This window comes from Colobus angolensis, unplaced genomic scaffold, assembly GCF_000951035.1.
Source record: "Colobus angolensis palliatus isolate OR3802 unplaced genomic scaffold, Cang.pa_1.0 Scaffold2, whole genome shotgun sequence".
Taxonomy (NCBI): domain Eukaryota; kingdom Metazoa; phylum Chordata; class Mammalia; order Primates; family Cercopithecidae; genus Colobus; species Colobus angolensis.
This window is the reverse complement of record NW_012115154.1, coordinates 3,670,258-3,685,256: the sequence shown is the minus strand read 5'-3', so window position 1 is coordinate 3,685,256 and position 14,999 is coordinate 3,670,258. Positions and strand designations below refer to the sequence as shown.

The window sequence follows — 14,999 nt, the reverse complement described above, 5'->3', positions numbered from 1 at the left end:
AATAACTACACAATCTGGTAAATGAAGTTCATCCATTTTGGTCTGTCTCCTATCAGCATTTTTTCTATGCATACAAATACTTTTAAATTTTTAAAACATAAGTAAAAGGTGGCCGGGAACGATGGCTCACGCCTATAATCCCAGCACTCTGGGAGGCTGAGGCACACGGATCACGAGGTCAGAAGATCAAGACCATCCTGGCTAACACGATGAAACCCCGTCTCTACTAAACACAAAAAACTAGCCAGGCATAGTGGCAGGCGCCTGTAGTCCCAGCTACTTGGGAGGCTGAGGCAGGAGAAAGGTGTGAACCCAGCAGGCGGAGCTTGCAGTGAACCGAGATTGCGCCACTGTACTCCAGCCTGGGCAACAGAGCAAGACTCCGTCTCAAAAAACAAACAAACAAAAATAACTAAAAGGTTATGACAGTTTATTTTTTTAAATCCTATTTCCTATGGTCTTCAAAAACATGATTTAATTGCTACATAACGTTGCTACATAATTTTCCATTAAGAAGTTATCTTCTCACTGCATCATTACCAGTGTGCCACAATACTGCATAAGAAATATAAATGCAAATTCTCCACAAAGCAATTAGGCAGACAAAGATATATTTGGTACAAGGCAATTTATTCAGCATTCTCTTAACCAAAGATCTTTATTAAGCAGCATTTCTGTTGTTTCTACCAGTCATCCTCAAAATTAGCAAGAAGATAATTCTGAAAGGCAATTCTGAATTAAGTTTCTAACAAAATAAAACACAACATATGAATAAATAAAATAGAAGTCCCAAATTATAGCAAATAAGAAAATACACTATATTATTTAAAAAAATTCTTAATATGTAACATATATTATTAAAAGTTGAATCAATTTATTTTATTTTATTTTATTTTTTGCAGCAGGACATCACTTTGTAGGCCAGGCTGGAGTGCAATGGCTTGATCACAGCTCACTGCAAGCAACCTCTGCCTTCTGGGCTCATGCAATTCTTCCACCTCAGCCTCCCAAGTAACTGGGACTACAGGTGCATGTCACCATGGCTAGTTAATTTTTTGTATTTTTTGTAGAGATGGGGTTTCACCATGTTGCCCAGGCTAGTCTCAAACTCCTAGACTCAAGCTATCTGCCCACCTCAGCCTTCGAAAGCACTGAGATTACGGGCATGAGGTACCACAACGAGTCGTGAATAAGTTTATACTTTAGTAAGTCAAAATACTTATTCAATTACAATACTAGATAAGAGTTGCTTTACCCTTCCAATCTCATGACCATCACAAGCATCTCGACAGACCACTTCCATGAGGGCGGCGCCATAACTTTCAATAATGGCTATGTTTTCTCGCTGTAATTTGCTAAATACATCTTCAGGGGCTGTCAGTCTTTCCCACATGGTTTTCTTGGCTAAAAGGATTAAAACAGAAAAAAACACTCCAGTAGAAAGCAGTGTAATAACTGAGTAATTATACTTCACACGCTAGATGTGAGCTGAGAGAAGGGGAAAAAAAAACACACAACAATAACAAGATCCTTCCATTACTGCTTATACACAAAGGCCGACCGACCAATGGGTCCAAGCACAATGCACCTATTTCATCCATAGCTCATACCACTAAGATAACAATTGTACCAGGAAAAGGATAAACCATTCTTAAAGAGATCAAAATGAATTACAAGACTCCATGAGAACCAACGTCCTGTATTTATCCTGCTAATCAATCTTTTTTTTCTTCTTCTTCTTTTTTGAGATGGAGTCTCACTCTGTCGCCAGGCTGGAGTGTAGTGGCTCGATCTCGGCTCACTGCAGCCTCCACCTCCTGGGTTCAAGCAATTCTCCTGCCTCAGCCTCCCAAGTAGCTAGGACTACAGGCGCCCACCACCATGCCCAGCTAATTTTTGTATTTTGAGTAGAGATGCGGTTTCACTATGTTGGCCAGGATGGTCTCAATCTCCTGACCTCATGATCCCCCCACCTTGGCCTCCCAAAGTTACAGGTGTGAGCCACTGCACCAGGCCGCTAATCAACCTTTTATCTTTTATTGAGATCTTTGAAAATTGTCAGGCGTGGTGGCTCACACCTATAGTCCTAGCACTTTGGGAGGCCGAGGCAGGCAGATCACTTGAGGTCAGGAGTTCAAAACCAGCCTGGCCAACATGGTGAAACTCCGTTTCTACTAAAAATACAAAAAATTAGTGGGGCGTGGTGGTGCACACCTGTAATCCCATCTACTGGGGAGGCTGAGGCAGGAGAATCACTTGAACCCAGGAGGTGGAGGTTGCAGTGAGCTGAGATCACGCCACTGCACTCCAGCTTGGGCTACAGAGTGAGGCTCTGTCTCAAAAAAAAAAAAGAAAATTTAGCTAGAAAGGATCAGATACAATGTAGACAAAAATCTGCCTCCAAAAAAATCAGATATTTTTATTTTTTTGAGTTGAAATACTTATTAAAAATAAAAGCATATCCATTATAAAGGTAATTTAAATATGTTTAAATATACAATGATTATGAACAGTATGATCATACATTTTATGTAAGACTCATAAATACACTCTTAAGAGTCTTTAAAAAGGTTCACAAACACATTAAAGAAAGCAATAATTTGTATTTGAAACTAATCTCATTTTTCCAACTAGTACATAGCAGCAGTTTTTAAATTGGCATCTCAATGACTTCTTATAAAATGCCTATTGTAGAGCCCCACCTAGTGGTTAAGTGGTGACTTGGCCAATTCAACCAAATGGAATGTTAAAACACACACACACACACACACACATACAAGAACAATGTGGGAGGTGCTGAGAGTGGATAAATCCCATCATATCTCTTTTCTTAAAAGAAGCTTGTGTTTGCTTAAAAAAACTTCTCTGAACTATTCTGTCATTTTTCCTCACCTTACAAACATTCTCATGCCTTATTTATGCGGGTGCTACATGCCTATAAATCTACCATTTGGCTATTACTACCTTCTCGGGTACTATGTATGGCATAAGACACAACCACCATAAGAATAATGAGATCAATTGAACCTTAAGTGCACAGTGGTTTTTAACAGTCTACACAAAATAACACTCACAAAGGTGAAGAGTGCAAAGAAAGTCCATTATCAGAAGGTGCTCTGACAACTTCTTAACAAATAGCAGAATAACTCTGAATGACTCGATCGAACATCAAATGTCTATAAAGTATATAAAACATCATATACTGATATGTTGAACACTTAACATTTTCATGTCTTAAGATTAGTCTCAATTAAAAATGCTAACTATATTTCGAAAGCAGCATTTAGCAATATTTTAAATATGCCTAACTTTTGACCAAGAAATTCCACGTCTTGCAATTTATCCAAAGAAAACCTTACTAGTACAAAAAGATACATGTATACTATTGATGAGTTTATACTGGAGAAGGTCTTTCATTTGCATCTATTAAAATAAAAGTACACACTTTTTCACATGGAAATTCTACCATTAAGCAGCATCCTTTCTGAGAAATATAGGCATATAAAAAATTTTGATGTAGCATTTTTGTAATAAAAATTTAGAAACAATTGAAATGCCTATGAATAAGGAAAATGGCTAAATAAGTGTTTCATCCATATCATGGAATAACAAAGACTTTTGTGGTTTTTTTTTTTCTTTGAGATGGAGTTTCACTCTTGTTGCCCAGGCTGGAGTGCAGTGGCACGATCTGGGCAACCTCCGCCTCCTGGGTTCAAGCGATTCTCCTGCTTCAGCCTCCTGAGTAGCTGGGATTACAGATGCCAGCTACCATGGCCGCTAATTTTTTGATTTTTAGTAGAGATGGGGTTTCATGATATTGGCTAAGCTGGTCTCAAACTCCTGACCTCAGGTGATCCACCGGCCTCGGTCTCCCAAAGTGCTAGGATTACAGGCGTGAGCCACCACGCCAGGAAGAGATATTTTAAAAGAATCAACTAGATATGTACTCTGATGTAGTACAAAGGAAAGAAAGACGTTGGGTCATTCTATGTAGAGTATACTGCTCAGTGGGACTTCAGGCAAGGGAGGGAGTTACAGAAGTATATAAAGCTAAAGTATTATTTGAAGGTTTTTTTAAAAGGAGTATTCAAGTATTACTTCATAATTCTTAAAAACTAAACATTCTCCCTCAACTTTTCAGTAAATGCTTTAAAAATGACACCAACACTCATTTGTTACAGTTGTGATTAGTCAAAAGATGGAGAAGTGATTTTTTTTTTCCAGTTTAAAGTAACCATCTCCCAATCCAGAAAAGATTAGGAATTGATCTCATTCTACCTGCTTCTAAGGTGTCTGGCTCATCAGGTCTCTGGGCAATCTGTAAGTAATAAAGCAGAGAGCCATACAAGTGAGTCCTCACTCGCTGGAATCCACCACCTAGGGAGATTAGGAAGATGTCAAATGAAAATCTTTTCTCAATTAAAGTTAAAACAAATACAACGGACAGAATTTTTAGAAATTTTAGATGAAAAAAAACCTGTCTTCAAAATGAAGTCTAACAGTTTCTTCAATATGATGTAAAGTGAAGAATCTCCAATAGAAGCAAAACCCACTAATGGGTTCTCTTCTGGAGGTGAGGTGAAGGAACTATCAAGCATAAAAGCGTAATGGGTGTCTGCTGGTCCCAAGACTGATGTTTGCTTCTGTTCGGTGAGGACGGCCTGGCTTAGGTGAGCAGTCAGTGTGAACACTGCCCCGGCGACCACAGGCATTAACTCCTGCGCTGCTTCATCATCCAGTATCTTAAAGGACAAGGGCAAATCAGAGTGAGAATCCTGCTTTCAGCTATAATCATTAACAAGTTTCACAGCTTTTTTTTTTTTTTTTTTTTAAGATAGGGTCCCGCTTTGTCACCCAGGCTGGAGTGCAGTAGCATAATCTCAGCTCACTTCAGCCTTGACCTCCTGGGCTCAGGTGGTCTTCCCACCTCAGGAGATTGGTCTCAAACTCCTGGGCTCAAGCGATCCTCCCACCTTGGCCTCTCAAAGTTCTGGGATTACAGGCATGAATCACTGCATACAGCCCATTAACAAGTTTTATATACATTTAGCTTGTCAACTATGATAATAATATAAGAATGGAATACAGAAATTCGTCAAAAAAAAAAAGAAAAGAAAGAAAAAAATCTAATATATACAGAGAAATTTAAATATGATGCTAGGTAATGGGTGTTCTTAACCAGAAGGGATTCCTATCAGAATTCCCTAAGGAGGTTTTCTTTTTGAAATTCACATAAATGGTCTCACCATTACATTCAGTAGGTCTGGGGTAGGCTCTGTCCACGTAAACTTTTACAAAGCTCCCTAGATAATTCGGACACACACTCTGGTTGACAGTCACTACTGTACAGAATTAATCCCTTTCTCAAGGAAAGACTTAATGTTGGTATTGCGCAATTCTATTTTATTCCTGATCAAAAATGGAAAACAATTGGGGTGCCAAAATTTATTCGTTTAAATGATACATATTTGTTCAGCAGTATAAAGTAATTTAGGAAGTATGTCACCTTATCATGCACGTCTTGTAAAATATCACGAATAATCAGTTGTCGATCCTCTGCCTGAATGAGGTCCTGGGGACAAGCTGTCAGTATAATTTCTACCAGTTGCCTCCATGACTCCAGAGCGTGACGTTTTGCATGAAGACACTGCAGCAATTTATTTCTTCCTACCACATACTGAAGTACAGTGCTGATTTCCTAAAGCCACGGGAATGGAATCACAAGGTTAAACAGGCAAATAAGATCAGTTATCTGTCAGTTACTCAGAAAATATCCATTTGGAAACCTACTACATGCATGCCAGGAAGCAGATATCTTTTCATATTATTTCAGTAGCCAGGGCTATAAAAAATATTAATATATAAAGTGTGTACGTTTGTGTGTATGTGCATGAAAGGTAGGGGACAGAGGTGGCATAGATAAATTTGTATTCTTTGACACTACCTTCTTTCTCCTTGTACCTATCTACTTATACTTGCTTACTCTAGAGCACTAGAATTATCTAAACTCCAAGTTCAATGGCATGTTTCCCTGACATCTCTTTTATTTCGTTGCCTCTTGCTTTGGCCTGGCCAGCTATGTCTCCATGCATGTAGTTCTTCCCACCTGACCTCTTACCTGTAACTTTCCACTTGTGATGACAAATGACCCTCCTCTTTCACTGACGGGGACCAAGTGAGGTATAATACGAAATACAGCCAGGTGGCAAATCCTTAATTAGTCTAGCAGAAAAGGTGTTATTTATTTCGGCATACCAGATAGTTCAGCTTATAAAAGTTATAAAATCAAAAGTGAAAGACTCCCTGAATGTTTAATTTTTAGGTAGCTTACTAATTAGCAAACTACATGTTAATATACTAGTTTAGTCTTTTCACCAGCGACCTAAGTAGTTAAAAGGTTGAAATGAACACACACTCAGTAGAGCTTACCTCCATGAGTAGAGGCCTCTGTCCTATGGCTGCCATACCCTGAAGGGCATTTACTTCAGCTACAAGAACCCTATGAAGAAGCTGGATAATTAGGAAAAGAAAGAAAAAGAAGACATTTCAGACACTGGTAGAACAATAACACCTAGCAATTATCATAAACTGCCCTAAAGGGAAAGGCGTCAGATACCTTTATATATAATCTAACAAGAGCAATGTCCACTTTCCAGACCAAAATATTAAGTATCCCTTTTCAAGAAGTTAGTGTGATACATTAAGTTTTATTTCAGGGATATTTTACAAAAACCACAGTCCTTCCTATAAACTAGTAAACCAATGTCTCTATCAGAAAGAAAACCTGTATGGTTCTATTTGTTTCTGATGACTTAAGGTCTGAGCCACTTGACACTGCAGATATGTACTTTAAAGCAACCCTCACCTTGACATTGCAGACTGTCTGTCCCCGTAAATTCTTGTGTTCACAGTTAGCAATAACTTGTTCAATCTGGGTCCGATCAAAAAAATCCAACTGCAAAGGCTCAGGGATCTCCTGACTGAAGTCAATCGAGTCAAGAATATTTAGAATTTTTCGACGTACTAGAAATAACAAAAAGTAATTTGATTTTACTTGGGACATCGAAGAGAAGGGCAAACCATCATATTCAGTTGATTTTCAAAGATAGTGCTATTTTCAGAAAGAGCATAAAATAGTCAAGAAACTGAAAACTGTATTGGAATCTAAATTTGATTTTATTTCTGATACATCCATTAACAAAAATATTTTCTTTCCTGTTGTATAATCCTATTATAAAAATTTTTCAGGTGGCAAATAATCCTTTATATAGCTTTTCTATACCAGTTCAGAGTTTGCAGGCACAGGCAAAATAATCCCTTGAAGTTTTAAGCAATTTAATGTATGTCTATAAAATAAATTTATTACAAATTCAAAGGGCGTTACCTTTCGTAGCAGTGTCAAAGTAAAGGAACCCAGAAACAGACCTGTTTTCATCTTCCATTCCTCCTTCACCATCTGTTAGAACATCAATAATATTGAATCAGAAAAAGAAGAACATACTCTTAAAACTACATTTATTTGGAAATAACAAACATAATGTATTTCATTTCTAGGTCATTGTTTCTGCATCAAAGAGCCCTGTGCAAATGGATAATTAAAATGCAAAGACTGATGAGGACTTACTACCAACATTCACCTAACTCTTTCTGTCCCTATGGAATCCACTTCACTATTGTAAAGAGAATAATCAGATTCTCAAAAATGGCAAGATCCAATCATGCCAATGAGATGATTTTAAAAGTTTACACTTAATTTGCGTGAATAATACATATTGAAATAGCTTAGGTCATGCTGGCTCAGTATGACAAACTCCACTGACAATTCTGTATGTAATACTGGTATGATTATAGTGTCATGTGGATGCTTAAAATAATAATAAATGACATCATAAGATGAGTTAAAATTTTTGTGTTTTAAGAAAAAAAAAAATTCTAAAAGTGAGAAGACAGTTTTGGTTTATAGTCACATACTAAGCACAAGCTTCACATTTGTGTTTGTCTTCACAACAACTAGTCACTAGCACAATAAAACAAATACCAATAATCACCTGAGTATGGTTTCACTGGCATGTCATCCAGTAAGAGGTGTAGGAGCCTCTGGGTATGTGACCGCTGACGATTCAGAGAGGTTACCCTTAGTTCTATTGAGGCAGTTTTCATAAGCCATGACATCTGGTTCAGCATAGATATTTCATATTCTAGAATTTAAACATGCAAATTTTGTTTCCCAGAGTAATAACACGGTATCAAAACAGACTTAAATTCTGTAATTCAACAGATATTTCCCATGTAACAAAGTCAATAATTTATGAAACTCAGCAACATAAAATTTCTCATCTGTAAAATAACAAGAGAAAAAAGATACCAACAAAGAAAAAATAAGCTAGTATAAATCTATGAAAGATGAGCTAAAGTAAATGAAGACTAAAAGAGAATCAAGTTTTCATTACTGATTTCAATTTCACAAAGATCCTGAGTCTATTGTTTTTTGACACTGATATATAAAACAGTATTTTAAAGTAACTTTCAAATACATAACTCAAAAACTATCATAGTCTGGTTTTGATTTCACAAAACAAATACTTAAGAAAAATTAAACTTAAATTGCATGATTTTATAATACCTCAATTAAGGATGTGGTTTAACATTTAATTAAGGCTGAGAATCACTTATACAGTAGTTTTTATTTTTATTTATTTATGTTTTATTGTTGAGACAGGGTCTCACTCTATTGCCCAGGCTGTACTTGAACTCCTGGCCTCAGTGATCCTCCTGTCTCAGCCTACCTAAGCACTGGGATTACAGGCGTGAGCCACCGTGCCTGGTCCCACCATAAGAGTTTTTTAATCCAATACTATTTTAATATGCTTGACATTGAAACCCTAAATTGTGATAGTATAAACATAAAATTAACCAAATAACAGTAATACTAATAATAATTTCAGGTGAAGCTAAATGAAGTTTTATAAAACACATACCATAATAGGTAAGATGTTAATTTTTATTTTTAATTAGTCAGGTGTAAAAAGAGTGTTTCTAAAAGCTTCTTACATAAACAAAATCACAGATCTAAAAATAAGGCACTTAGGAAAATAAAGTGAAAAACCTCTTGCCATTAGATAGCTCTCAGAGGTCTAACACCATTATGCTAAAAGGTAAATTAAATGCTGACAATTACTAGTAACAGAAATTTGTTTATGGCATGTGTGAGCCCCAATTTCCTAAAACATAAAGATGATACAAGCTAAACTTTTAAAAAACTCAATAGACCAAGACTGTCTGAATATAATCTGAATTCAGAAAACTGTTAAAAGTTGGTCAAAAAGAAAATAAAGTAGAATCCTGATAACACTTCATTAGCCTGGAATAATTGTTAGTCATGTCAATAAACTAAGTTTAAACTGTTTTCTACCATAATTAGTTTTCAACTTTTCATTTCAAGACCTGAAATGGTTTCAATACAAACACAAGAAACGAAAGTATATCAGGATTTTTTTTTTCTTTTAAACAGCCTGGGAAGAGAAAATCAGAAATCTCTGTAAAACAATTTTCATTCAAAACCTTTAAATTGCCATTAATTTTCTTATCCCTTCAACACAATCTTTAAATTTTATTTGCTGTAAGAGAATCAAATTCCATCCTTGACAGGCTATATTTAAATAAGTTTTTGCCAGCAGTTAAAATATCTTGCTTCTTTGAGCAAAGGAACCTAAAATAACAAAGAAGCTGAAGTATCTGAATTAGAACAGAATTCCCCCAAATATTGTATAAATAAAATAACTTCACATGGAATTACAAATGTGTTCTTATAATAAGTGAAAATAGTGGCCTACCTTTCTTAGAAAATGGTAGATACTGCAACTGGGAAAATAAGAAATCCTGGCTGGTTCTCAAGTACCTCATAGTAGGACCAGACGTATCAGAGCACGCACATAACTGATGTATGACCTAAAGCATTAAAGTAAGAAAAATCCCTGAATCAGTCTTTCTGTGTTACACATATTAAGGTAACAAAATATGAACTGAGACCTACTAAGTGAAAAACTAGGGCCCATCAAAACTCAAGTAAAATGAACAAACAGATGCACAAAACAGAAGCTCAGAGTTATGAACAGTCCTTGGCAGCCTAGCTCAAGAAAAATACACTGAAATATAATTGAGTGTTGATGACATTACTACAGAACTATTATTAATATACTTATGAATACATACACATATAGTTAATTAGTAAATTTTAGTATTTTAGCTTAATTATCAGTAGCAGGCCGGGCCTGGTGGCTCATGCCTGTAATCCCAAAACTTTGGGAGGCCGAGGTGGGCAGATTACTTGAGGTCAGGAGTTTGAGACCAGTTTACTCAACGTGGTGAAACTCCATCTCTACAAACATACAAAAATTAGCCAGGCATGGTGGCGTGTGCCTGTAGTCCCAACTAGTTGGGAGGCTGAGGCAGAAGAATCACTTGAACCTGGGAGGTGGACGTTGCAGTGAGCCAAGATCACGCTACTGCACTCCAGCCTGGTGACAGAGCAAGACCCTGTCTCAAAAAAAAAGGAAAGAAAAAAAAATTTATTAGTAGTAAATTACTTGGAAATAACTTCTGAGAACCATATGAGTTATATCTCAACCTCAGGAAGATTAAAATTACCGAAACTAAAGCAAATGCAGAAATTACAAAGAAGATCCATCAATTCCACTAAATAACAATAAACTGAATAAAAATTTAGCAAAAAAGAACAGATAAGAGAAAAAAGTTCTTATAGTAAATATAAGAAAAAGTTACTAGTTCTAATGTATATAAAGGTCTCCATTACAGATATGAATAACATAAATATCTAAGTAGGTCAAAGGGTAAAAGACATTTTATGTGAGAAAAATAAAAGTAGCCCATAATCAAAAATGTCCATCTGTTTTCAGGAATTAAAAAAAAAAAAAATCAAGATGATAATAGGTAGGTACCATATTATAAATCAGCAAATTTTTTTTTTTTTTTTTGAGTCAGGGTCTCATTCTGTCACCCAGGTTGGAGTACAGTGGTGCAATCACAGCTCACTGCAGCCTCAACCTCCTGGGCTCAAGCGATCCTCCCAGCTCAGCCTCCCGAGTAGCTGGGACTACAGTAATTGCATACCACCATGCGTGGCTAATATGAACATTTATTAGATGTTTTCCATGTACCAGGCACTTTAGACATCTTTATTCTGAGCACTATTAGTACCTAGTATAATTGTTATGACTACTTGTGAATTAAAATCTAAAGTCAAACTCTTCATAGCCTTTGACCCGACAGTCAATCTTCATTATTTTCAGATTCCATATTTGCAAATTCACCTAACATGCTAAAATTTATTTATAATCCCCAAATCGACACTTGCAGTGCTTCCATGGTCCTTCATGTGCAGGAGGTAGAATAGCTACAAACTGCAGTCACCCAACTCTCATGCTCTCAAATGAAGCAATGCTTTTCCTGTTCCAGCTATCATACTATAAAAAGTGTCCTTTAAATGGTCTATTCAGTGCCACAGTTTTTGCATTTTTGTGCTTGTTGATTTTGCTGTTTAAAACAGCCCCCAAACATAGTGCTGAAATGCTGCCTCGTGATATGCCTTTCAGATAAAATACTACATTAGATACATTTCATTGAGGCTGAGTTATAGTGCTGTTGGCTATGAGTTTAATGTTAATGAATCAACTACATGAAGTAAGGTATCTTTAAACAGAAACACACATAAAACATGATTATGAATTCATCAGTTGACAAGAATGTTGGAACCAGAAACTTGTAGGAATCCTAGCCTGTATTTTCCACAGGGCCAGTGAATTCACCAATTCAGTGTTCACAATGACTTTATAAAACACAACTACTGTGAATAACAAGAAATGACTATGAATCCTTGTCTGGAAATACATTCTCTTTTTTTTTTTTTGAGATGCAGTCTCGTTCTGTCACCCAGGCTGGAGTGCAGTGGCATGGTCTCAGCTCACTGCAAGCTCCACTTCCTGGGTTCACACCATTCTCCCGCCTCAGCCTCCCAAGTAGCTGGGACTACAGGTACCCACCACCACGCCTGGCTAATTTTTGGTTTTTGCATTTTTAGTAGAGATGGAGTTTCACCATGTTAGCCAGGATGGTCCTGATCTCCTGACCTCGTGATCCACCCGCCTCAGCCTCCCAAAGTGCTGGGATTACAGGTGTGAGCCACCACGCCCACCTGGAAATATATTCTTAAGAAAAATATAAAACAACCAAAGGTAATTTATTTATTTACAACCTCGCCTCAGTCTCCCAAGTAGCTGGGATTACAGGCACATGCCACAACGCCTGGCTGATTTTTGTTCGCCAGAGCTGAGTAAAAAAAAAAAACTGGAAACAACCTGAATGTAATTCACATTGTTGCAGCACAGAAAGTTTATACAGAGAGAAGGAGTAAAAAGGGCACAAAATTTCATGTATACTAAATACAACTATAAACAATGTATATACACAAAGAGAAAGAGAGAAGACAGGGGAAAGAGTAAGCAGTTCTGCTACAGATGTACATTGACCTTTCAGTTTTGATACTGTTTTGATATTCTATAAACAAACAAAAACTTAAAAAGCTAATACTGAACTTCTCAAAACAAAATCAGTTAGGTGTATTACTGGGTAAGTTAAGAAAACACAAGAAGATACTCTAACATGTGGAAGAAATAATACGATTAGAAGAGAAATGCCGGGCACAGAGAATCACGCCTGTAATCTCAGCACTTTGGGAGGCCGAGGCAGGCGGATCACCTGAGGTAAGGAGTTTGAGACCACCCTGGCCAACATGGGGAAACCCCATCTCCACTAAAAATACAAAAATTAGCCGTGCGTGGTGGCCCGGGGACGCCTGTAATCCCAGCTACTTGGGAGACTGAGGCCCCAGAATCGCTTGAACCTGGGAGACGGAGGTTGCAGTGAGCCAAGACCACACCACTGCAATCCAGCCTAGGTGACAGAGCAAGACTCTGTCCCCCAACCCCCCTCCCCCACCAAAAAAACAAGAAGAGGAGGACACAAAAAGTGAGTTCAAAAAGCACTGCAAGCCATTTTACTAAGATGTGGCCTATATCCTTCCTGGTTTCCAAGACCAGGTAGAAGAAATCTCCGTTCTTAAAGAAAAGAGGGCAAAAGCACCAGGCCTGGTCTCAGCTTCTTCACCCAGAAGACTTTGTGTTGCAGGACAAGGAAGGTATCAATAAGGACCATTTCCCTTTCCTACGATCAGATTTATTTAAACTAACAAGCTCTTCTTACTTACAGGTTTAAATTTTTTTTCTGAAGCAGGGTGAAGTACAAACATATAGGTAAAAGCAGTATATTTAGTTATAAATGGAGCAGTGCTTTCTGTAAACAATGCAGATCTTGACTCATTGGGTCTAAAGTGGGGCCTGAGATTCTGCACTAATAAGCTCCTAGGAGATAATGCTGATGATACTGGTCTCTGGGCCATATTTGAGTAGCAAGGTCACAGAGCATATGTTATAGTTGGGCGCGGTGGCGCACGCCTGCAATCCCAGCACTCTGGGAGGCTGAAGTGGGTGGATCGCCTAAGGTCAGGAGTTCGAGACCAGCCTGGACAACATGTTGAAGCCCCATCTCTACTAAAAATACAAAATTAGCCAGGCATGATGGCACATGCCTGTAATCCCAGCTACTTGGGAGGCTGAGGCAGGAGAATCGCTTGAACCTGGGCAATGGAGGTTGCGGAGAGCTGAGATCGCACCACCGCACTCCAGCCTGGGCAATAGAGTGAGACTCCATCTCAAAAAACAGTAACAGCAACAACAACAACAAAAAAAACCAGAGAGTATGTTATAAACTGGTAGACTGCTGGTATGGACATGTTTTCCTTGGCCAGTACAGTGTTCTAAAAATTAGAACAACTTTCACAAAAATTCAGATTTCCAAATCCTTTTAAAAATTAATAAATAAAAACAAAAATTCAGACAATCTGGCCCAACAAATCCTGCACTCTGGCATGGTAAAATAAGCCAGAGTTTAGTAGGAAGGCATGTGCTCTCCAGTTGCCAGATTCTCCCTTCCTCCTGCTCCCTTCTTAACTGGACCCTGGCTTCATTCATTTACTTCACCTGCCATTAGCCTAGGTGTTAAGCTTATCAATTGTTTCTACTTATATATCAAATTCTGTAAATCTGTGCTAATATGTACATCAAATTTATTCTCCCATTAAGGAAGAATTAATTTTGATTTATAGGAAAACCTAGCTACAATACTTACAGTGAAGGGATGTTTGGACAGAGGACAGAAAAGATAGCAAAGAATTACAAAAAGAAAACCAGGAGATTAACAAAGAAAAATCTCTATGCCAGTAACACTAAGAGGTTAGTGATGCATTTCTTTTTTTTTTTTTGAGACAGGGTCTTGCTCTTCCAGGCTGGAGTGTAGTGGTGTGATCTCGGCTCACTGCAAGCTCCGCCTCCCGGGTTCACGCCATTCTCCCACCTCAGCGTCCCGAGTAGCTGGGACTATAGGCGCCTGCCACCACGCCCAGCTAATTTTTGTATTTTTAATAGAGGCGGGGTTTTACCGTGTTAACCAGGATGGTCTCAATCTCCTGACCTCATGATCTGCCATTTCTTATCATAAAAATGTAAATTTAGGATAACACTTAAATTGAGAAATTAGTCACAGCTTATAAAGCCTAGTTCTTTTTTTTTTTTTTTTTGAGACAGAGTTTCCCTCTTGCTGCCCAGGCTGGAATGCAGTGGCATGATCTAGGTTCACTGCAACCTCTGCCTCCTGGGTACAAGCAATTCTCCTGCCTCAGCCTCCTGAGGAGCTGGGATTACAGGCGTCCACAACCACGCCTGGCTAATTTTTTTGTATTTTTAGTAGAGATGGGGTTTCATCATGTTGGCCAGGCTGGTCTCGAACTCCTAACCTCAGGTGATCTGCCCACCTTAGCCTCCCAAAGTGCTGGGATTACAAGCGTGAGTCACTGCGCCCAGCCAAGC

General features: G+C 37.9%; 1 protein-coding gene across 1 annotated transcript in view; it reads right to left on the bottom strand.

The window, feature by feature from the left end:
• Positions 1-14,999, bottom strand: part of NUP205 (nucleoporin 205kDa) — a 94,267-nt gene that overhangs the window by 26,471 nt on the left and 52,797 nt on the right. The window contains exons 23-31 of the mRNA XM_011941255.1: positions 9,834-9,948; positions 8,049-8,198; positions 7,385-7,456; positions 6,866-7,023; positions 6,430-6,510; positions 5,507-5,698; positions 4,478-4,742; positions 4,279-4,377; positions 1,256-1,404 (exon numbers count right to left, since the gene is read on the bottom strand). Of these exons, the coding sequence (XP_011796645.1) occupies positions 1,256-1,404; positions 4,279-4,377; positions 4,478-4,742; positions 5,507-5,698; positions 6,430-6,510; positions 6,866-7,023; positions 7,385-7,456; positions 8,049-8,198; positions 9,834-9,948 (1,281 nt within the window). The remainder of the gene's footprint in view (positions 1-1,255; positions 1,405-4,278; positions 4,378-4,477; positions 4,743-5,506; positions 5,699-6,429; positions 6,511-6,865; positions 7,024-7,384; positions 7,457-8,048; positions 8,199-9,833; positions 9,949-14,999) is intronic.